This window comes from Triturus cristatus, chromosome 7, assembly GCF_964204655.1.
Source record: "Triturus cristatus chromosome 7, aTriCri1.1, whole genome shotgun sequence".
In the NCBI taxonomy this organism is placed as follows: domain Eukaryota; kingdom Metazoa; phylum Chordata; class Amphibia; order Caudata; family Salamandridae; genus Triturus; species Triturus cristatus.
In genome coordinates, this window is record NC_140590.1 from 1543924273 (window position 1) to 1543947297 (window position 23025).

Sequence of the window (23025 nt, forward strand, 5' to 3'; positions counted from 1 at the left end):
CAGTATGTGCTCAAGATAGAAGCACATGTTTCTTTGACCAGGGATGTTTTACATCTTGCAAAGTCTTGGTTATAATGCCTTTTAAAAGTCTGTGGACAAGGCATAGTTCGCGTTTACGAGCTGGCAGTTGATGCAGCAGGGAGGACTTCTGCTGTTTTTGGGCAACCCATTCTACTCCTTGATAATAAAAAAATATAAAGATCAGCCTACTCACTCTCCCTGCATCAGTGCGCGGCCCAGCTATCTAATGTTTTATTTTTTTCGCTCTTGTAAGAGCTGCGCGCTGCAATGTTCACCAGTAAATCATGCCTCAAGCATCAGATAAAATATGATAAAGACTCATCACATTCAAAAAGCCCCTTTCTCTAACATGCGGATACTTTGATATTAATAGGTCACTTTATATCACTGCACTGAGAGGCACTTATTAAAGGTGAGAGGTGTTAAACATGAACTTAGAACCATTCCTACCCTGCCCTCCTAACAATGCTGACTGCAACTATGAGGCAAGTAAGTTATAGCGCAACATTATAGTCTATTAAAATAAAAACGAGATGTGTATATACAGCTATTCTGAACACATGCATTTGATGGTACTTTCTTAAGCGATAATGAAGAAAATGTTGAAATAAAATATTGGGCTAAGGTCTCTCAATTTAGTTAAGCTGGAAAGCCGGGATTAATCTCAGTTTTTCTGGTTTCACTTTGTACCAATCAGTCACCATATAGGTATCAATTTGTCTCTTCTTTTTTAACTCAACTATTATTGCTTTGTTTTTAACTCACCCATGCATAATTTCTATGTTGCTTATGAAGCACTGGAGAGACAGGCATACTGTTTTTTTCCTTCTTCCCTTCACGGTTGTCCCAGATTGTATTGAAAGAGAAAAGTAAAACATCTCAGATTGTTAGACGTATTGTTAATTTTGTCGCTGCCATTATGTTAGAATGCCTGAGGAAATATCTGTGATGTGCAGCACCAGTGGCATAGCAAGTATGGCATGGGACCTAGTCCAAGGAATAAAATGGGCCCCTTGGCTGCTGCTTGAGCTGTGAAATGCAGCAATAATCAATGTTCAGTGGGCCCCTCAGACCTACATGCCCCGGGGTCACTGCACATGTTGCCCCAATGGAAGCTATGCATGTGCACAGCACTAATTGTACCATTTTCTTTTGGTTTTGGTACACCTATTTACTGTTTTCATGTACTGACATGAGCTGCTTCTAGTACCAGTGGTGTTTCTACCATCCATGCAGCAGGTGCAGTTGCAATGGTGCCCAATGAACCATGTAAATTGTAGGAGAGGGTGTAACTTGCATAATTTGCTGTACCAGAATTACAGTAGCTGTAGTAACAGAAAACTCCAAAACGCACCAGAACATTGGTTAGGGTGGCCTCTGTGTGACACACATGATTCTGGTTTACATGTTTTCTGTCATGCACCTCTGAATGGATTCTTAGTTATACTTCTTTGACAATGCCCATTTTAAAGATCCCTCACTAATTTCAGTCCACTTAAAGCACAGCTGTATATGTGCAATATATAAGGACTCCCTCTGAACTGGCACTACAGGGAATGGTACCCACATAGTGTCTGTAGGGTCCCCTTAGGCCTACAAAGTTTGTGCATGTCTTCTCAACTCCTCCACACATGCATGTATGATCAGGAACACAGATTCAAACGCTCCCCTTACATACTGATGGTGGAAAAGTACATTTGTGATACACCACATGCTCTATTTTTATGATATGGTCTCAGGAACCTGGGTTGATTTCAGTCTCTCTGGCTTCTAGAGTTTCAATCTGACTAATGGTTCAAGGGTTTACAATCTGATGCACCATCTTCGGTGTTAGTCAAAGTTGGGTGTCATCTTTTAGGGTTGTTGCAGTCTGCTGCCCATTCCTTATGGGGTTGTCAAAGTTGTCACCCTCGTTTTGCAGTGCTATAATCTATTGTACTATTATTGAATGTATATTTTAGTGCAATAACCTATTTGTAATTAGAAAGAGCCTTTATCATATTTTTTGAAGGTCACTTAGTGTATCATTTCATGTGGGATCTTCTAAAGGATCGTACCTGGCTCATTCCATCATTTGAATTTCTGAGTTTGCCCAGCTCTACCATTTGTGACGTACCAATGCCAGGCAAAAGCTTCATCACAGAAGGTTTAACACACAATGCAGGTGTATAAACCTATTTAGCATAATTAATGCTAATAAATAAATGTGAGCACATTTCTGTTTAGTCTTAACTAGAACCCCAGGTAACTATTGCATACATGGCAGTTTCTTTGCGCACACAGCCTTAGCTGCAGTGCATGGAGACCTCAGGCTCCCAGACACAGAGGAAAAGAATTAGGGGGAACATTGGTCATGAGTCATATAATATGTCAGGTCATAAGCAATGCATGTTAGGTGCATACATTATGATTAGCTAAATAAACTATAACAGGAGAATTTCTGTGTTTTTTGTAGTTTAAAAGATCACTTTCACCTTTGGTTTTTTTTCATGTAATTTCTACGTTTATTTTTTAAACGTAACATATCAACAGACCTAACTATAATGTAGCCATGTCTTAAGAGCACACCCGAAATGAAAGATGTTAGATTCATGTCTAAGAGAAAAGGGAAGGGAATTCCATAGGATAACACCCTGATAATGAAATGATTGCCCTTTGTACTTTCCTTTTCCCAGCCAGTGTGGAAGTTTCAGATGGGTTAGCATTTGTAAATCTCTCTCTGTGCACACAATTTTTCAAAACTGTGATGTGAAGATTGATGAACTGTACAGTCATGGGAGATTATACTTTAGTCTGACCCTTCAGTATCTGACTCTTCTTTCATCCCTAAGAAATGGCGAATTCAAGAAATGTAAAGGATGCCTAGAGATGCAATGTATGGTGCTGATCTGAGGAGTAACTAAGAACTGTCTGCAAAGGAATAATGCTAATTTTGAACCCTGCTTCCTTATGTTATATTTTCCTTACTAATCAAAACATGCTAATGCTCTTGCTGTGAGTTGACCTTTCTCCTGGTTCTTGTAATTTTTGTTAACTCAAGGTATATTTACAGGAGGCCTAGCAGATGTAGAGGAAAGAGTTAAGACTGGAATTTAGGGCAGAAGACGCTGAAAATTGATCCCGGAGAAACAACATCAGGGTGATAGGACTGCCTGAGCGAGTCGAGAAGCACAATATGGGTTAATTCTTGGAGAAATGGATGTAAACAGAGGTGGTGCCAGACAATCTTTCTCCCTTTTTTGCATTGGAGCGAGCACACTGCGTCCCTACGTAGCCTCCGCTGCCTGGGGCAGCTCACAGACCCGTGGTGGCCAAATTGCTTTATTACAAGGACAATGGTGATATTCTGAGACAAGCCAAATTGAGGGGGGACCTGATGATTGACAACCACAGGGAAATGATATTTCTGGACTTTACGAGAGATGTACAGAAACAGAGGGCCACTTTTTTGGAAGCCAAAAAATCCCTCCACCAGCTGGGAGTCTAATATGCAATGATTTTCACAGCGAGGTTGAGAGTTGTCACTGGATGATGGGGTGCAGTTCTATAGATGACCACAGGAGCTATAGGCCTGGATTGACAGCCATCCCCAGTACTACTGATCGTAAATCCTCCCGGAGGATGGCCAGAAGGACGACGCGGCGCATTCTCCTATAAGACCCAGTTCCATCATGAGCAACTGAGATCAGTGACGGTGACGATGACACTGAATGTGACGGGAAGGAGCCCTCCATCCATGGTAGGAGACAAAGGACAGAAGGACACAGACTCTAACCGAGCCTCGGTCTATACGCATGACTCGGATGATGCCTTGCCTCAGGTTATGCCTCATACTGCTAATGATCTTCTCTAACTGGGTCTGGTTGCTGCTGCAGTGAGTGGAGAAGTGATGGGAGACTATGGTGTGGATGGTAACTACTTCAACTTTGCATATGAGTCGGGCTGGTCTGGTGCATAAATTACTTGCTTGCTTCTTCTGGATAGTGTGCTCTGGCGCTGGGAGGCACACCTGTTGGCATACCTCCCTACGACTGTTAACGGTGTGTTGTTTGCACATGTGCTTGTTTTTAACTTACTGGTTTAGATGTTTTTGTTGGGCTGGCAGTGCCTGCTGCTGCATTATTTATGAGCCATGGTTTTGGGCGTGTGCAGCCTGGGGGCTGGGAGGGTTCCCTGCCTGGCTGCTGGACTCCATGTATTTTGTCCACCTATGGCTGCCCCGATGACATATAAGTTTATATCCTGGAATTTCTGAGGGTTTAATAAAATGTCCAAACATTATACAAAGTATACCTATCTCAAGCGGCAGGGTTTCATATTGCCCTTCTATAGGAGACCCATTCAACTGAGGCTGAGGTACTGGCACTCCACAAACAATGGTGGGGAGAGACTTGAGCTACTGATTACTCGGCCATTGCAAGGGGAGTTCTTCTGTGAGTATGCCCTGGGGTTCCTTTTCAAAACACTGGTTAGTTAGTAGACTGCGCTGGGACATATGTAGTGGTCCCAGGAAGACTTACTGGCCAAGACCTAGCCATGGCCAGTATCTATGCCCCTAACATGGACCAAGCAGGGTTTCTATATTAGTTGCCCAGGGTCTTCACTGCATACATGCTGCACTCTGTGCTCCTGGGGGGGATGTCAATAGGGTTGCAGACCCCGAGTTAGATAGGTCCTACTCTATGTGACTCCCCTGTTGTCTGGCTGGCCTGGAAGTTTTCCAGATGGAAGTTCCAGTGGGGACTAGTTGAGTCGCACTCATGCGCTAGACAGGGACTACTTTTTATATTCAGGTATGCACGAGTTGCATGTCTGCCTCAACACATTCTTCTGCACACCCGAGGTGCATGGGACTGTGCAGAATGTTGAGCATTTGGCCTGAACACACTCCAATCACAACCTGGTTTTGCTCTGCCTGAAATGGGAGATGGTGCGCCCCATATCCCAGATTGGAGTCTGAGGGTCCAGGTCCCGGAGGACCCAGTGTTCCATTTGTCAATTGGGAAAGAGATGAGGTGCTACCTGGAGGATAATGCGGCCATGGCTGCCACATCGCTGATTGAGTGGGATGCTTTTAAAGCAGTGATTCGGGGTGCTGAATGGGGTGCTGAATTGCAGAAGCGATGGGAGTATGGTGAACTTTGTTGCATGAGAGTGAGACACAGGAGCTGGTGCTGCGAAACATGGAGAGGACTAAGCCAAGGAACCCAGCCTTGCAGTAGTCACTGTTGGATGCCAGGGAAGTGCTAGCAGGATATGTTGAAAAGCTCCATTGCTTTGACTACTGGTTGTATATGATCAAGGCCCATGCTGAGAGGGACAAAGTGGGGTCCCAACTCATATGGTTGGCTAATCCCACCAAAAGGGGCTCCATGATCCTGGCACTTGAGTCGGAGCAGAGGGAGCGAATTTATGGACAGAACAGCATTAAGAAGAAATTTGGATAGTATTCTGCCTCTCTGCCTACGGGGACCCCTGATCAAGGGTCACAGGGGTTGGAAGCTTATTTGGACCCAGTAACCTCCTGGCGCTTACCCGGGAGGAGGCTGAGAAATTGGAGGGTGATATTATGCTCCAGAGGTTTAAGCAAAGAAGAATATGACCCGGGGGGGGGGGAGATGCCTGGGGCTGGTGGGCGCTTGGTGGAGTTCTATGCTGCACATGTTGATGTCCTTACTCCCAAATTGGTAGTGCAGCACAGAACCATGGCAATCTCCCGGCCTCTACCTGTGAGGTGTTAGTGATTCTGATGTTGAAGCCTGGCTGCCGATCCCATGATATGAGGGTCTATAGCCCTTTATCGAAGCTTAATGTCAATGATAAGATTCTTGGTAAGACACTAGCAACACATCTTCTGCCCTAAATGACTCGGTTCATCCATGCAGATCAGGTAGTGTTTATTCTAGTATGCAACATCATGCTCAATATTCATAGACTTTTCCGCTAATGGCAGATAACACTTATGACAAGGGGAAGGCGGTGGTCATGGCGATAGATATTGAAAAGGCCTTCGATAGTCTAGATTTTGTTTTTTTATTGTGTGAGGGAGAAGATGGGGTTGAGGGCTGGTTTTGTGAGATGGACTAGGCTTCAATACTTGAGTCCCACGGCCTGGGTGAGGACCAGCAGAGTGATTCTGGAGACGTATGGGGTGGGGTGGGGGACTAACGCTCTTCAAATTGGCGGTTGAGCCCTTAGCCTGTAGAATTAGATCTGGCGACTATTACCAGGATTTGGCAGTCCGGGGGTGATTCATCACATTGCCTTAAATGCAGATGATATGCTATTGTTCTTACATGATGTCGATTCGGACTCGGCATAAGCCATAGGATTGCTGGATCAGTTTTGGGGAGTGTTGGTCTTACGCATAAATTGGCAGAAGTCTAACATGTTTTCTATCAGTAGGGAATTGCACCAGGATTGATGTGGGGGGCTACTTACGTGCAGTATTTGGGAGTCAAAATCTACCATGACCCACATGACCTCTAGGAGGGTAATGTGTCCGGGCTCTGCGATCAAACATGGAATTTTGGAAATCGTTGCCGCAACCATTTGCTGGACGTGTTGCTCCTGCTACGATAGTAGCCCTTCCCCACCTGCTTTACTTTAATTTTTTACTTTGCCACTATTTATCCTTCGAAGTGTGTTCTGGGGCCTTGAATTGCTGCTGATTGAGTTTGTTTGGTGATCTGGCAGGCGTCGGGTGGAGATAACTGAATTGCCGTTCCCCGTGGCAGGGTGGGATGGGGGCTGGCAGCCCCGGATTTTGAATCTTATTATCTGGTGGCGCAAATGCAATGATTTATCCAGTGTGTATATTGTTGATGGGCTCCTGAAGGAGCAGGGGACCTGTTTGTTCCTGAGGACCGGGAATTGTCTCAACTACTTTTGAACCCCGACAGCTTCTCTGACAGGACATTTTCAGGAGCTTATGGTCATGCACCATTGTACGCAGCGTTGCTTTAAAAGAAACAATACATCCCATTGTGACATGGGGCAGTGAATGGCGCTGGCACTCTGAGTGGGAGACCACTGGTATCTCAAGGGTGAGGGAGCTCAGTCATGCAGGGGAACTGCTCCTGTTTGAGGACCTGCATTTGAGTTTGAACTCCCTGGGGGACAAATCTTGTTGCATTGGGCTATAGTAGCGACGGATAAACCACATTGGGGAGCCAGGATGGCTGAGCCCTTTACACATAAGAGCTGTCAGCTTATTTGCACCTTCACTGGGTGTCACAAGGCAGTTAAATGCTTCCATCAGGCTTTCAGAGCAGATATCATCACCCCCTGATGGAACTTCGGGAGAAGTGGAAGAGGGATTTGGGAGCCTGGATCCCAGAGGCAAACTGTTCATATAATGCTGGAACACTTTCCAAAAGTGTTTAAGAATACTAGGTTTAAATTAATTAACTTTTATTCTCCCCATGGAGCTTATCTTATTCCCGGCAGAATAAACAGATACAACCAGACTGCCGGCGTGACGTGCCCTAGATGTAGCAAACTTGGTGCTAAGATGTATCATGTCCTTCTCTTTTCGAATTTTGAGAAGAGGTGACAGATAGGAAGCTAAACTGCTATTTGAACTGGACATGGCATTCCAATGATTGGCAATGAGAAATAAAAATAAGTGGCCACCCCTTCGGGCCTGTATGATACTGTGTGTCGGACCTGGAAGAGTTCCGAGGGTGCTGACCTTAAAGTACGATTGGAAGGTAAGAAGTTAGCCTGATCCTGAGGTAAGAAGAACCTTTATTATGGGATAGTCTATGAACTATGCATACAGCTTTCAATGTGCAGCATTTCTGGATAGGGAGCCAGTGTAGGGATTTAAGAAGTTTACACACTGATTCCTGCCTTGAAATATTCAGTACAATCTGGCCAGAGCATCTTTAACTACCCGTAATCTATTAATGAGGTATTCAGGTATTCCTAAATAGAATGAATTACTATAATCGTGGCAGACATAATGAGAGCCTGAATTACAGTTAGATGAGAGTGGGAGGTAAGGGAGAATTTTGAAAAGAGTGTGCCTTGTTACAAAGTATACGAAAGCTATTTTAAGGATTTGCATTGTAAAGGATAGACGGTCACCGAAGAGAATTCCTAGGTTTAAAGTACATGTAGTGGGTTTCAGGGTTTCTCCAAGATCAGACAGACACCAGGCTGAAGACTAGATGGAAGACTGTGCACCAAATATTAGTATCTCTGTTTCATCTGAGGTTAGTTTGTGGCAATTATTTTGCAACCATTTGGCTATGCCAACATGTAGCAAGAGATACTTTCCTGTGTAAGGCTAATGTCATCGGAAATTGACACTACAATCTTCGTATTATCCGCATAGAACAGAATAGTGAAATCATACTATATGATGGTTGCAGAGAGCTGAGCGAATTAGATATTAAATAAAGTAGGGGCTCAAGGAAGAGGTATTTGGCACTACGCATGTAGACGTGAAAGTAGATTATTTAAATATGTATATATACACTGCGCCCAGCCTTCTAAGAAAGTGTTTAGCTAATTGAGTCCTGAATTGCATTTCCCTGTGTCGGCCAACTATTGAAGCATTATGCTGTGTGAGACTTTGTCAAAAGCTGTGGAGAGATTAAGGAGGATCAGCACTGCTGCTCCTCCTTGATCTAATATAAATCCCAGATCATCTGCCATGGTCTGGAGCACAGTCTCTGTACTGTAGTGTGGCCTAAAACCTGATTAAGTACTGTGCAGCAAATTATTGTTCTCCAAATAACTAGAAAGTTGAGTGTTAACATGTTTCTCTATGAGCTTTGCTTTACTAGAAAAGGTAGAAGTGAGATGTATGTGTAATTGGCCAGAACTTCTGCGTCTGCAGTGTTTTTTAGGAATAATACAATTGAGATATGTTTCCAAATTAAGGGCACTCTGCTCAGAGTTAAAAATACATTGCAGAGTTTTGTCAGTGGATCTGCAAAATAGTTCACTATGAACATTATGATAGATGGAGGGTTAGGGTTGAAGGGATAGCCCGACTTGATAGATGCGCAGAGGTCTTTTGTCTCATTAGTGGATGTTGGTTTGAAATTAGATAAATTGGGTTCCAAATCTCTTTGTTCAAGTAAGAAGTGTCAAAATATTCTGTGGTATTAGATAGAGAGAAATTTGGCAGAATTTTGTGAAACTTTTTTGGGAATAAAATGGCCAATCTATCACTGAGATCCTGAGATAGGTTAGTATGGTTTTTACCAACGTCTGGATTTACAGGACTATTGACTATAGAAAAGAGCACTCTAGAGGGATTTTTTTTCTGATTCAATTGTATTTGTAAAATAGGTGGCTATAGTTAACCATACAATTTACTGATTTTGCCTATTTACCTTCCTATAGTTTTCTTTGGTAGATGGGCAGTAGGAAGATCTCCATACCTAATCTGATTTCTTACACTACCATTTGAGATTAGAAAGCTCTTCACGGGGCTGTGTGTGTCCTTTATCAAGGGCTGGTCATCTTCAATGGTGTAATTTGGTTGAGAGCTGAGAATGGACAATTACCACTGCCTCCTCTATGTTGGTGGTAAATTGTGGGGAGAGATTTGCAAGGAGTTAATCAAATCATGCCTAAATTTAGCTCAAAGAGTGCCACTGTTTTAAGAGGTAGGTTTTTGGTCCTACCCAGCTGCAGCCCTGATATACGAAAAGGGACTTTGAAAATATCTGACCATTGAAGGGAGAGAGGGGATATAGAAAATAGTAAGTTGTGATTCTTAAAAATAACATCCAGAGTGTAAACTACTCAATACCTCAGGCTAATACCAATTGTTCTAGGCGTACCTTTTTAAGATAGTTTGCCATTGCTTCAGTATCTGGATTAGAGGTAGGTTCCTTATGATAGCCGAGATCATTCAGAACTGAAACATGTGTCCCACTATTTAAAAAAAAAAACACATTTTGTAATTCAATACCATGTGGCTTTTTTGATTGTCAGTGCTATTTGTGTGGCCGTAAGAGACCCCTAAATACATCCTTGAATATTGTTGTGCTCCTACTTTCAGTCTTAATGAATGTACCCAAGAGACAATACTACGTGTCATGAAGTGCAGCTTGCTGGTTTTCTGGGAAAAACCTTGAAGATATATGTACAGTGTATACGTAGCAAGACCGAGTTGATTATGGAATCCTACACATCCACCCAACTGCTTCATAGCTACTAAAATTGGAACAGACTTGCGAATATAACTACGGGGTGTAGGAGACAAAGATAGCATACACAAATCAATTAAAATCATCTTTAATATGTTGGGGACAATGCTTGGACAGGACCTCTTAAAAAACTCAAGGGTGGGAAGAATGGGCAGCAAGCACTGACAAAACTAATAGAGCTGTCTTCTTTATTGTACATGTAACAAGGCACATAATATTTGAGCACACTTGCACACATGGAACACACATACAAGTGCCCAGACCAACATGCTTAAGAGAACCCATTCACATCCAAGCTGATATATAGAAATGCAGCCAACCAAATACCCAGGGCAACAAACAGTCAGGCATCTATGGACACAGCAGATGATGATGTGCAGAAGGAAAGCAGAAGTTGGTAAGCTGAGGAGAGCACAGAGGGAAGTGCAACAGTTTAGCATAGATGGGGGTGCTTCATGACTTTGTGCTTTAGAGGTGCAGGGGTGTAGCTTAGTCAGTGAGTTTCAGGTGTTGTGAATCTCAACTGTCCCAACTAAAAAAGCAGTGGGCCACAGGGTGAATGTGTGAGGTGACCAAGATGTGTGATGGACTGTTGCCATTAGGAGTAGGGTCAGTACTGATCTGCATTCAGAGGGCTTCTGGGGCCGATTTAGAGTTTGGCAGTCAGATACTATATTGCAACCGTGATTGAGTGTCCTGTCTCCCAAACTGAAGGTTTGCCTGCCCAATTTTGAGCCAGGTGGACTGCACCTTTTGCCCTGAAAGAGTAAACTTTACTCTGTCAGGGTCAAACTTCCATCGATGACTCGTTGGAGTCAGTGCCATCAGGAGTAAGCCAGCCAACTGTCCGCCTTCATTAGCGTATAAGGTCAGATGGCTTTTTTTACTGACCATCACCACCAGGTACCTGGTGATGAGGAACAGTGAAGATAGAAAAATAACCCACTCACCATGAGAGAAAATTGGTGTGGGGTCATTAGTTTTTTTTTTAATAGTTTGGATTTCCACCCCAAGGGATTGCCAGTGGTTAGACTATTTGCAAGAATTCATCCCATCACCTTGTGGGTGTTTAATTGCTAGTAATATACCCGGAAACCTGAGACTGGTGTTCATTTTCATGCCTTCTACTGCCAATATTTGTGAATTCTAACAAGTATTACATTTGCATTTATTCAAGGAGTACTTCTATGGGTGTTGATTTGTTACTTTTTTGGAAAACCAGCCATTAATGCATTATTTACAGAGAAGTACAGTTGCTGCACTGCGTTTCGTCACCTGAGTAGAGCAGACTTGAGAGAAATTGTGCAATTCTGCTTTCCCCATGCGCTTGCACTCTTTGGGCTGCTAGTGCAAACGCAAACACCCTTGTGTCATAGTGCAAGGGTGTTTGCATTATGGTCAGGATAGGTTTTGTGCAGGAATCGGCAACTTACTGCACAAAAACTATCCATGGAAGCTTATTCTATTTGTATGTATGCTGCAAAATACAGCACATGGCAAGGAGGAAATAGGAGAAGAAATAAAGGTATTTCTTCTTGTTATGCCTGCCTCAGGATGACACACCACTCTGGCTCAAACCTGTGTCAACAACTTTATGTAGCTATGGGTTTGCATCAGAATGTATGGGTGGATACATAGGAAGTCCCATGCACCACCCATGGAACACCTACCTGACGTAAAATAATGCACGGCAACGCAATGCTCTGCATTGTGTTACTTTTTCTTACAAAGCCATGTAAATCGACATTTGCGTGGCTTTGTAAATGTAAAAAAAGTGACACAACCCAGACCCGAAATCTTTGTAAGTCTGGTCCTATGTAAATATGGTTCCAAGTCAGAATCCATAAGTGGATGCACTGGATTCACCCCTAACCACCCATGGACCTGATGCAAAGTAACACAAGGAAGCACCATGCGCTGCAATGCATTGCTTTTTCTTAAAAAGCCATGCAAATTGGAATTTTCGCTTAGGTAATACCAATAAAGAAATTTGTGTTGGGGCTGCATCAAAAAAGTGATGCAACCAAAATGCAAATTCTTTGTAAATCTGGGCCTAGATATATTTAAGTTCATTAACCAAAACAAATCACAAGTTAAAATATCTTAGATCTTAGGGAAATCAGGATGGCAAGAAAATCAGACACAAACATAGCATATCCGACTCATGGCCCCCAGACCCAACTACCACGCCAAAAATGTATCTATTGGGGGGGTTGTCAAACCTCAAACACCCCGCCTAATGCTGTTCATAGTATCAGTGCATGTTAACTTCTTTTTTTGGAGGTCTGCCAACATGGTCGGTGTGACTTTTTTTGAGATTATAATTTTGCCTGTTCTTTTGGATTAAATACTTTTCCTGATTCAAATTTTCAGAGTCAAAAACATTCTTCAGCACTTTCATATATTTTCATAATTGCCACTATTTTATTATGTTGACTTGTCTCTTTAAATATGTGATAGTCACGTGCTTTGCTAAGATTCTTGGGCAGAAATTTCAGATATTTGTCTACATGCACTCCATTTATAATATATTGATTATTAGAAAATGGTTCCTGCATGTGATGGCTCTAATGGAGTACTACTTTGCTACCAGCTATAATAAATCCTTTGTATATCAAACTGCTTTTATTTGTGAGTGCCTGCTATATGAATTCTTCATTTGGTATCCATGGTATGATGCTAAGAGAGCCCTGGAAATGCTGACTTACCTCTAATGTGGTGATGGCGTCTTGAAAATTCACTCCTATCCTCTTAAGAGAATCTTTGCTGGAAGGCTGACAGAACCCAGGTAGCTAAGAGATGAAAACCTCTACTAGAAATCCCTTCTGACTTATCTATCTTAAATGCATCTGTGAAAGTATAAGAATCAAGCAAATAATTTTATTATAGCACATACTACTTGGTATCGATTTGGACCCCGCGGGAGTACTTTGTAAACACCTACGCAGATCTGTGCTTCATATGTTTGTACATGTTTGTGCATTACACATCAGTGCAAATCAAAGTGCTTTACAGTTTTAATATTAACAGTCCTTTAACTTCGCCAGTTATTGTGGGCGGTGTCAAGGTGGAGGAATTCAGGAACTGTGAATCTGCTCCTACATTTTATTGTGTAGCTAGATATCAAGGTCAGGCAATGAGGCCAAGATAAAAGGTAAGTCTATGTCAGCAGCCCTCTCGCCATCCGGTTTAAATATCACTAGATCCAAAGTGATCAATTACAAAGGACATGACTTGTTCCCATTTTCTGCAGTAAGTGCTAAAGTTAATATTTAAATTAGGAAAAGGCAATCACTGCTGCTAGTGATATGGAGCCACTGTGAGGCACAACACAGATTCCTTATGGATTCAAAACTCACTTGCAGAAACACCTGATAGTTGTAAGTGATTTGAATAATGCACCTTGTTCTTGATTGTTGTTGCTTGATCAGTGTGCATTGCTGTGTCTGCTGTCACACCTCCAAAGAAAACGTGATTGACCTTGCTAGATAACTAAATAGTGATTCATTAGTCAGCTCACTTCGCACATAATGAATTATTACATTTGTTTGATGTGCTTTTTTTGGTGCACAACTGACCACCCTACAGAACTGGGTGCATGATGCTGGCATCTCAAATCACGTGCTGCAAAAGTCGCCATACTACATTAAAATGTACCCGCCAACTTCAGGAGAACTACATTTTTCCATGCGCAGCTGCAGCACGCTGTCACCGAGCGTCAGCACGTTCGACCAGGAAGATGTGCAATTGGTCAGTCCAGTCTTTGAGGCATGAAGTCAGTTTTCTATGAGAGTCAAGTGCAGCTCAGCCCAGTGCATGTACCACACTCTATTATGTGCCAATAAATCACATTAGATTATATAATTAGATATTAAAGGCAATGTACAACCATGAAATATATAAGCTAAATGCACGTATTGCGAAAGGAATTGAGGGCAAAAATGGTGAGACGGTCAGCCATTTTCATCCAACCATTGTTTTGAACTTCCAGTCTTCATCAAGTTTTCATCAGAGATAATGTTCTTCAAAATGTGGCAGAGATGCGTTACTTTTGAAGGGCTGAAGACCCAAGACATGGTCACACCCCTAGTACAGACGAATGGGATTCAAAAACAAGTCAATGATTATTGCCAAGTGGAGTGCTGTTTGTTCCATGTTTAAATTTGCAAATTACTCTTTTTGTATCCATAACTGATTCTTGCTTTCACAAGTAGATTTGGTTTTGTTATTAATGTATTGCTTTTCTAATAAATTGATTTCTTACGGATCTGTTCATGAGTGATCTTTGCTTTTCTCAAGAATCGTTAGATTTCTCTTTTGTGAAATAGTTTGTCCGCCTCATTTAAAGGCAAATGCACATTTAGAGCAAAATTTGTCAAATATGCATTTGGGGTAAAAGTATTTGCCATTTGTCGATCCATACTATCCGCCTGTCATTTCCTTTAATTCTAACAATTTACAACAAAAATGTAGGTTTAATTTAATTTCATTCTTTTACACATTGTTGTACTGTAATACACTGATAAGAATTAATTGTGGTTTATCACTTCTTCATGTTGGCTTGCATTCAGATTTTTTATAGATGTTAACAGCAGACTATCTGTACCCGTCATCTTATCGAACCCAGTTAATATTTAAATGACTTACTTTTCTGAAATGCTCTTGTTCCATTTGTCAGCAATGGAGCGCATTCCACTGTCAAATTATCATTGATTGTTGGACATGTCCCTGCAAGTACCATAATGCATTTTGACTCAGCTGTACTGTTTGGGGCCTGCCAACAAAGAATAATTACGATGTAAATGTATTTCTAATCATTTACATATCTTTAAGGCGTAATATGTGTTTTATCGTGAGATCAGTTTATTAAATTCTTGAGTATTTGAAGAAATGTGTCATAGTGAGTAAATTGGATAGTACAGGTACCTTAATTTTGGCATAACGTTTTTAATAGGATGATTTATAGTGAAGAATTGTTAAATGAGCATTCCCTTTAGCAAGTGAAGGGAAAGTGCAGTTTACTTGCAACCTCAATTAAAATCGACACAATTGAAACGTGTGGTCTCTCTCTCTTTCTCTCTCTATTCCTCATCCTCCTCCTTTCCTTTTCTTTCCTCTCCTCTCCCCTCCCGTCTCCTATCCTCGCCTTCCTTCCCTCCCCTTACCCTCCTCTCTCCTCTCCCTTGGTTAACTACTTCTGTACATTTAAAAACCAGTGCCACTGTATGCTCTTTAAGTATTTTCTTATTCTGCCCACAAACACTGATCTTTCTCCATTTTTTTCCAGATCCGTCTGGTTATTTCAGAGAAGGGGCTCCCCTGCAATGAGCGTGATGTCAGCATGCCACTATCAGAGCACAAGGAGCCTTGGTTTATGCGGCTTAACCTCGGCGAAGAGGTGCCCGTGCTCATCCATGAAGATAACATCATCAGTGACTACAACCAGATCATTGACTATGTGGAGAAGAACTTTGTAGGAGGTAATGGTTTTTCAAGCAGTCTGATGGCAAATGTTCCAATACGTGCATGGAAAAGAAAAATACTATGTTAACTTCAAAGGGTTCCTCTGTTTAGCCAAGGCTAGAAAGCACCAGCTCCATCATCAGTGCAAATGACTCGTACACGACCCAGCCACCTCTCCTATCACTTGCTGACTTTATGCCAGTTTTGGTTACCTCTGCTCTATAGGAATACCAAATACATACATATAGATACATACTGGTTTCAGGTGTACTTCAATACCATTTAATCTTGCTGTAGTGCTATTTAAAAGTATCCAATTCACTATGACGTATGTTTCCAAGATCTTGGGTCACTATGGGGTTGTCGCCCAACCTCAAGATCAAATAGGTTTCAGTGGCATATTAGTATTATTTGAAGAAAAACATCAGAGAGAAGAAAGGAATTCCATATGTTGCTTACATTCATTATGGACATGTGAAATGCATGACGATTAATTTCATCTTGACTTGTACTTGCTAAATGAATGTGGAGCGATTACAATTAAAAATAATTTATTTCCTAATTAAAGTATCTTTAAAAAAAAGAGTGAGAAAGAGTGAGGAATGAGGCCACTACAACCCGTGCTCATGGATTGGGCATTTATTTCCCCATGCAGATAAGTAACAGACTTGAAATACTTATGAAATCAATGTTGTCCAAACCACTGATTCTTGAAGCGCCGTTCTGAGCCATTTGTTTGCTCACTGAGTTCTCTCTTTGCTCGAGGAGAAAACAATGTCATAATAGTTTTGAGTGTTTAAAATATATGCAGTGTATTATAGCACATGGTGGCTCTTAAAAATAAAGAAAAATAGGAAGAAATGAGTTTTTAATATTATTTTATGTATAATCAAAGAAAGTGGCAGATTATCAGCTGGTTCATGTTTTTTGTAAAATGTGTGGGTCAATGCAGATTGCTCATTTTCAATAGGTTCAGAGTGCATATTCTGCCTCATATATTCCACTGCGTGCTGCTTGCTAGTATTCAGGTACAAATTCAGGCAACATGCTAGAAATTGGGTTGCAGTGCTGTTTAACCGGTACTCATAGAGTTTGTGCAATTCTTCTGCTGCTTTCTTAATAGTGGGACTAGATTTGACCAGGGCAATTAAAAAAATATTGAGGCCATCAGTGTATGTTAGATTTTGTAATGAAGTGTTAGCAGAGAGAAATTGGTGTGACCTTCCTAATGCATTTTTTTCAAGATGAAATGATTTGGTATAGAACGCAAATCTTGGTATGAAGACACTACAGGCAGTAAAAATAAGGTTACATTATTGGCTGTTTTTTTCTCAAAAATATTTCCATCAACGCTTCTTCAAGGAAATTGATCAATAAGAGTATCAGAGATTAGAATATTTGTTTTTAGAAAGTAGTGGTGTTAGAGTGTCCCCAGGCATTCAGTATTCTATTTTTTAGAAAACAAATCTTGATAATTTATCATTTTCTGTGTTGATTTTCTTTTTATAAAGCTTTAATAGAAGCCCATCATCCTTACGTACTTTATAGTTAGGAGTCTGGAGATTGATTCCCGTAGGTCTTTCTGAGTGACAGATGCATTACATGGCCCTTTTGATATTTATTAAAGTGAGTTCACTCTAAACCCTCAGTAAATGAGTGGGTTGAGTTTCTGGATCTGTAAACTAATCCTGATATATTATAATATACAGTGCATATTTTATCCCAGAGACTCCATGAGTTCTGTGGACCTTACACCAATTACGTCTACAGACGCATGAGATAATGCACTTTACCCGTTTTTGATCAATAGTTATTAAATGGCCCATATAATGAAGGTGCTTATATGCACTTTTATAAAATTACTGTCAAGGTTTGCATTTTAATACCTTTTTTTTGCTATGTTTATAGCAGTTACTTCTGCAATGCCATTCGGAACAGCATGTTTTACCTCCTTGTAATAGAAAACATGAGCAGCCCAAATAATCCAAAAACTGTGGTTATCTTTGAGCTAGAGCTACAAACACGCATTCAAACCAGAATGATTGGTTGTAATATCAATACTATATATTATACTCAAGCAAACAAATCAATACAGAAACATTATAGCTGTGAGTGATGTAAAAAAAGGATATTTACGTTGCAGAACAAGTAGTTTCAGGTGTAGGTGTGCAAAACTGCTTAGCGCTAAAAGTACAATTATTTGTAAAATATTGTGTAGAAAAATGTACAACAAAGAGGCATGTGACCGCTGAGAATACATTAGTTTGCCATCTCAAGGGATGATGCATATCAATTTTATGCTAAAGTGATTAAATTCCAGGTTCACATATGGCTATTGTTGAGGCATTGCAACCCTTGCTTTAATTAGCAGGTCATCATCAGGACTGATGACTGATGAACTGAAATAGATCGAAGTAGAAAGAATGTTGACTAAGCATGCTAAATGTCTGCCTAATTCCGTGTGGAATCATCAAATGATGGCACAGTTACTAGCAAATTAGTTTTTTTTACTCCCCTTTCTTAGCTGTGCTTTTTTGAAAGAGCTCCACAAATTTCAAAATAAAAGAGCAATCTAAGCATGATAAGCAATACCCAAAGCTTGTGCAAACTTGTCAAACAGCGCTAAAGATTTAGGCAAAACAAAAAAACACCATTTCCAACAGTCAAGTTATATGTATGTTTGAACTCTTCAATGCCTGCCCAACAAAAGTTTCAAATGCTTATATCTCAAAAACGATTCAGCACATTTACACCAATCAAAATAAATCACATGCTTCCTCTCAATAAAGTTTTACTTTAATGGCGAGTTGAAGTCTTTAAGGTCTAGTTTGATGTAATTCTTTTTAGAGGTTTTTCCTGTAGTTCAGAGCAACTTTTCTTTTTTTTTGTGTTTGAAAGCTTTATTAAAAAATTGATGACAAGAAAGAGACATCAGCACAGATTGCAATACAAAAACCATTGAGAAACTTAACACTGCTAATATCAGTATTAGAAACCACAAAGCATTTTAGGAGGATTTTAAACATTGAGGGGGATAATGGGAGGGGAGGAAGGGAGGGGGGGAGGGGGAGAGGGAGAGGAGGATATAAAGATAATAAAATAGCCATACAATATCTAAAAAATACGACACATATCCAAATTGTAAGAGTCGTAAAAAGTCAGCGATGCACAATTACCATCATAAAACAAGTAAGGATATTAAACAAAACATATAGTGAATAGGAAAGGAGAGAGTTCGAGACGTTCAAGGAGGCTTAAAATTTTCTGCATTGAGACATATAGGTTTCTTTAGGGCCAAGCAGTCCAAATATGTGGTGAGAGGCAACCAGAAAAAATCAACATTACGAGCGGGTTTACAAGAGGAGGCAAAGGAAACGTCCAATCTATGAAAGTGGCATAATGAATTCCACCAACCTTGCAAGGAGATGGAAGCTAAAGATTTCCAGTTGGTGGAAATATGTTGGAAGGCAAGCGCAAGCGTGAGGTCAAAGAGACCGTGTAAATGATCAGGGAGATTCAAGGAATCAGAGAGGCTACCCAAGAAGAGAAATGAGTGTGTAAAAGAGGAAGGGAGAGGGAAGATACGGGAGAGGCATGACCACACTTTCCCCCAAAAGGTAGAGACAACAGGGCAAAGAAAAAGCATGTGGAAAAGGTCAGCATCAGAAGAGGAACAAGTCCAACATTTAGAGTCGGAGGAGGGAGAAAAACGGGATAAAGAAAGAGGAGAAAGGTAAAACCTGTGATACAAATAAAATAAGGATTGAGTAAGAGAAGCAGAGCGGGAGATTTTTAGAGATCTGGACCACAGCTTATCCCAAAGAGTAGTTGACCAATTACAAGAAAAATCAGTTTCCCAAGCGAGCTCCACTTTAGATTTGACACGATTGGGACTAGAAGATACAAGAGATTTATAGATGAGAGATGCTTTAGGGAGCGTGGCAAGAATATTAAGAAGAGGAGAAGGAGACGACGAGGATGATGATGAGGAGGGAAGAGAGTAGAAACAATCAAGAATAATTGCCATGAGGGTTGTGAATTTCCGCAAAAAGGAGCGAGGGCATCGAAATAAAAGTTGAAATTGGGGAAAAGAGCAAGGGGATACACCGTCAAAAAGTTGGTTGACCCATATTATGCCCTTTACCCTCCATGCTTTCCAGAAAATAGGTCTATTTCTTAAAAGGATAAGAGAATTATACCAAATAGTGGAGTTTAAGAAGGATGTACGTGTGACCTCGGAGGGAAGAACCAGAGGGTTTAAAAGAGAAGAGGTATGTTTGAATAGGGGGCAAAGAGAAAAAGGATTCCTGGAAGAGAATCGCATCACCTCGGCAAAAGAGAAGGGCAGTAGTAAAGACTGCTCAATGAGGAGCCAGAGGGGGGTGAAAGGAGAGAGAGTAGATGAGATCCATCTCGAGGCCTGACGTAAAGAGAAGGATCTATGATAAAGACGGAAATCAGGGAAGTTAACCCCACCATTGGATTTAGGCTTACGAAGGGAGGCAATGGAAATTCTGGATTTCTTACCTTTCCAGAGAAAGCGAGAAAGAAGAGAATCAATTTTTTTAAAGTAAGATGCGGGGATGTGAACCGGTAGCATAGAGAGGGTGTAAATTAAAATAGGGGCGATCATCATTTTGATTGAGTCCAAGCGACCCCACCAGGATAAAAATAAGGGATTCCAGGCTGAGAGTGACTGATCAATCCTGGAAATAACTGCCGAGAGATTCAATTTAACCGAGGATGAGATAGAGTTAGAAAACAGAATACCAAGGTATTTAATCTTGGAGCTACTCCATGCAAAACCAGTATCAGAGAAAAGATGGGGAAGACAAGATGAGGTGAGAGGGAGTATTTCGGTTTTGTCCGAGTTGATCTTATAACCGGAAACCAAAGAAAAGGAGTGAAACTCGGATAATAAGGGGGGGACGGAAGATTCAGGGTCAGAAATAAATAGCAAGATGTCATCCGCATAGGCAGAAAGTTTCAATTGATGAGAGCCATACGGGAAACCAGAAATGGAAGTGTTATTGCGAATGGAGGATAAAAAGGGCTCGAGAGATAAAACAAAAAGAAGCGGGGAAAGAGGGCAACCTTGGCGAACACCTCTCTGAAGAGTAAAAGAGGGAGAGAGTTGTCCATTCACAAGCACCGAGGCCTTGGGGGCAGAATATAGGAGAGAGACAAGAGATATAAATTTGGGACCAAAACCATGCCAACGCAATGAAGCGAACAAAAAAGACCAGTCAACCCTGTCAAAGGCCTTTTCTGCGTCGACAGAGATAGCAGCAAGAGGGGTTGAAAGTGAGGGGGCTTTATTTAGAACGTTAAGAAGAAGGCGAGAGTTGTCCGAAGTAAGCCTGCCCTTAACGAATCCGCATTGCTCTTTGCCAATGAGATGAGGCATAAGGGGGTCTAAGCGCATTGCAAGTAATTTGGCAAAGATTTTGTAGTCTACATTAACTAACGAAATCGGTCGGTAATTTTTACAAAACTAGTGGTCGCGGCCTTCTTTGGGGATCAAACAGATGGAGGCATCTTGAAAGGTGCCTTCAGCCTTGCCAGAAGAGGAAAATGATTGAAAGAGGGCTAAAAGTTTAGGTAGTAGGATGTCTGAGAAATGCAAATAAAATTCCACAGGAAAGCCATCAGGGCCAGGGGTCTTCCCTTTAGTAAGGGCCGACAAGGCTGTGGAGAGTTCCTGAAGAGAGAGATCGAGATCAAGATCCGGAAAATTCAGGTGAGAGTTAGATGGTACAGGGAGCTTCTCAAAATAACTCTGAATAAGGGAAGGAGTGGGAGGACACTCTGGGGTGTAGAGATTCTGATAGAACAATTGAAATTGCTCAAGGATTTCTTTGTCTTTGTGGAGAAGAGTGCCAGCAGGGGAATATATTGAGTCTATAAGAGTGCGTTCCTTACGGGATTTGAGATAGTTGGCCAAGAGCTTACCAGATTTATTGCGACCTCCGTAATACCGTGCACTACTGCGAAGGAGAATCGAAGAAGCATTATCTGTAGTTAATTTGTTGAACTCTAGTTTAGCTCGCAGGAGATCCGGTGACATAATTTTATCAGAAGAGGTGTAAAACTGGTGTTCTAGAGTTTTAATATGAGCCAGGGAGGATTTCCGCTTTTGAATAAACTGTTTCTTCTTCCGAGAGACGAAGTCAATAATGAAACCCCTCGCGGAGGCTTTAAAAGAGTCCCACAGAGTGTGAAGAGAAGTACTAGGGTCTGAATTGAGAGAGAAAAATTCCTCAACGAAAGAGCGAAAAGAAGAAGAAAAATTGGGATCAGTGAGGAGTGCACTGTTAAAGCGCCAACGGGAAGGTTTAGGCTGTGGTGGGAGAAGATCAAAAACTGTAACGATGGGAGCGTGGTCCGAGATGACAATAGGTTCAATAGAAGAAGACAGAACGTTCTGAGATAAAGAATTAGAGAGGAAAATATAGTCAAGACGAGAGAAGGATGAGTGAGGAGGAGAGAAAAAGGAATAGTCCAACGTGTCAGGGTGTGAAAGGCGCCAAGAGTCAATAAGATGTGATTGTGAGATAGTATTAAGAAATTGTTTGTGGGGTTTGTGTGGTGTAAAACGGACTGTGGATTTGCGGTCAAGGAACGGGTCAACAATCTGGTTGCAATCACCTCCAAAAACAAATGAAACATCTTTATATTGAATACATTTCTCTGTAATCAAAGGCCAAAAAGAACAGTCTGCTTGTACAGGCCCATAAACATTAAACACAGTCAAAGGAATCGAGTTTATCAATAATTTAGCCAGCACCCAACGACCTTCAGAGTCCGTCTCCTGGGACAGAACCGTACATTTAAGCCTCTTGTGACAGAGGATAGCAACTCCATTCTTTTTGTTGTCAGAGGGTGAAAATAAGACTGTACCTACCCAACTTCTTTTTAACTTCAGGGATTCAACATCATTAAGGTGGGTTTCTTGCAAGAGAGCAATATCTGGGTTGTAGGAGGCCAAATGGGACAGAACTCTCTGCCGCTTGATAGGGTTAATAAAACCTTTTACATTCCATGTAATAACTTTGAATTAACAAATAACGTAGAATCAAGTAGGACAGAAGAAATAAAGAAGAAGAGGCATACGCAAAAGACAAGTCGAAAAAGAGAAAACTTTAAGAAATACCGATGAAATAGGTTAAGAAGAGAGGAAAAGAGGTAAACGGAAACAAAGGGACATCGGAATTGATCAACCAGTACAGGGAAGAGAAAAGGATAAAGGAGAAGGGAAAGGAAAATAAGTACAAGGAGAGACAGCACGTATCCCAAAGGGACGACTGAGGAGAACATACCTGAGGGGAGTACGAAATAGGACAACGGGGAAGTGGCGACACTCAACGAG

General features: G+C 41.3%; 1 protein-coding gene across 1 annotated transcript in view; it reads left to right on the forward strand.

The window, feature by feature from the left end:
- GDAP1L1 (ganglioside induced differentiation associated protein 1 like 1) overlaps positions 1-23025 on the forward strand; it is a 619148-nt gene that overhangs the window by 264814 nt on the left and 331309 nt on the right. Inside the window, exon 3 of the mRNA XM_085619314.1 lies at positions 15481-15673. Coding sequence (XP_085475440.1) covers positions 15481-15673 — 193 coding nt within the window. The remainder of the gene's footprint in view (positions 1-15480; positions 15674-23025) is intronic.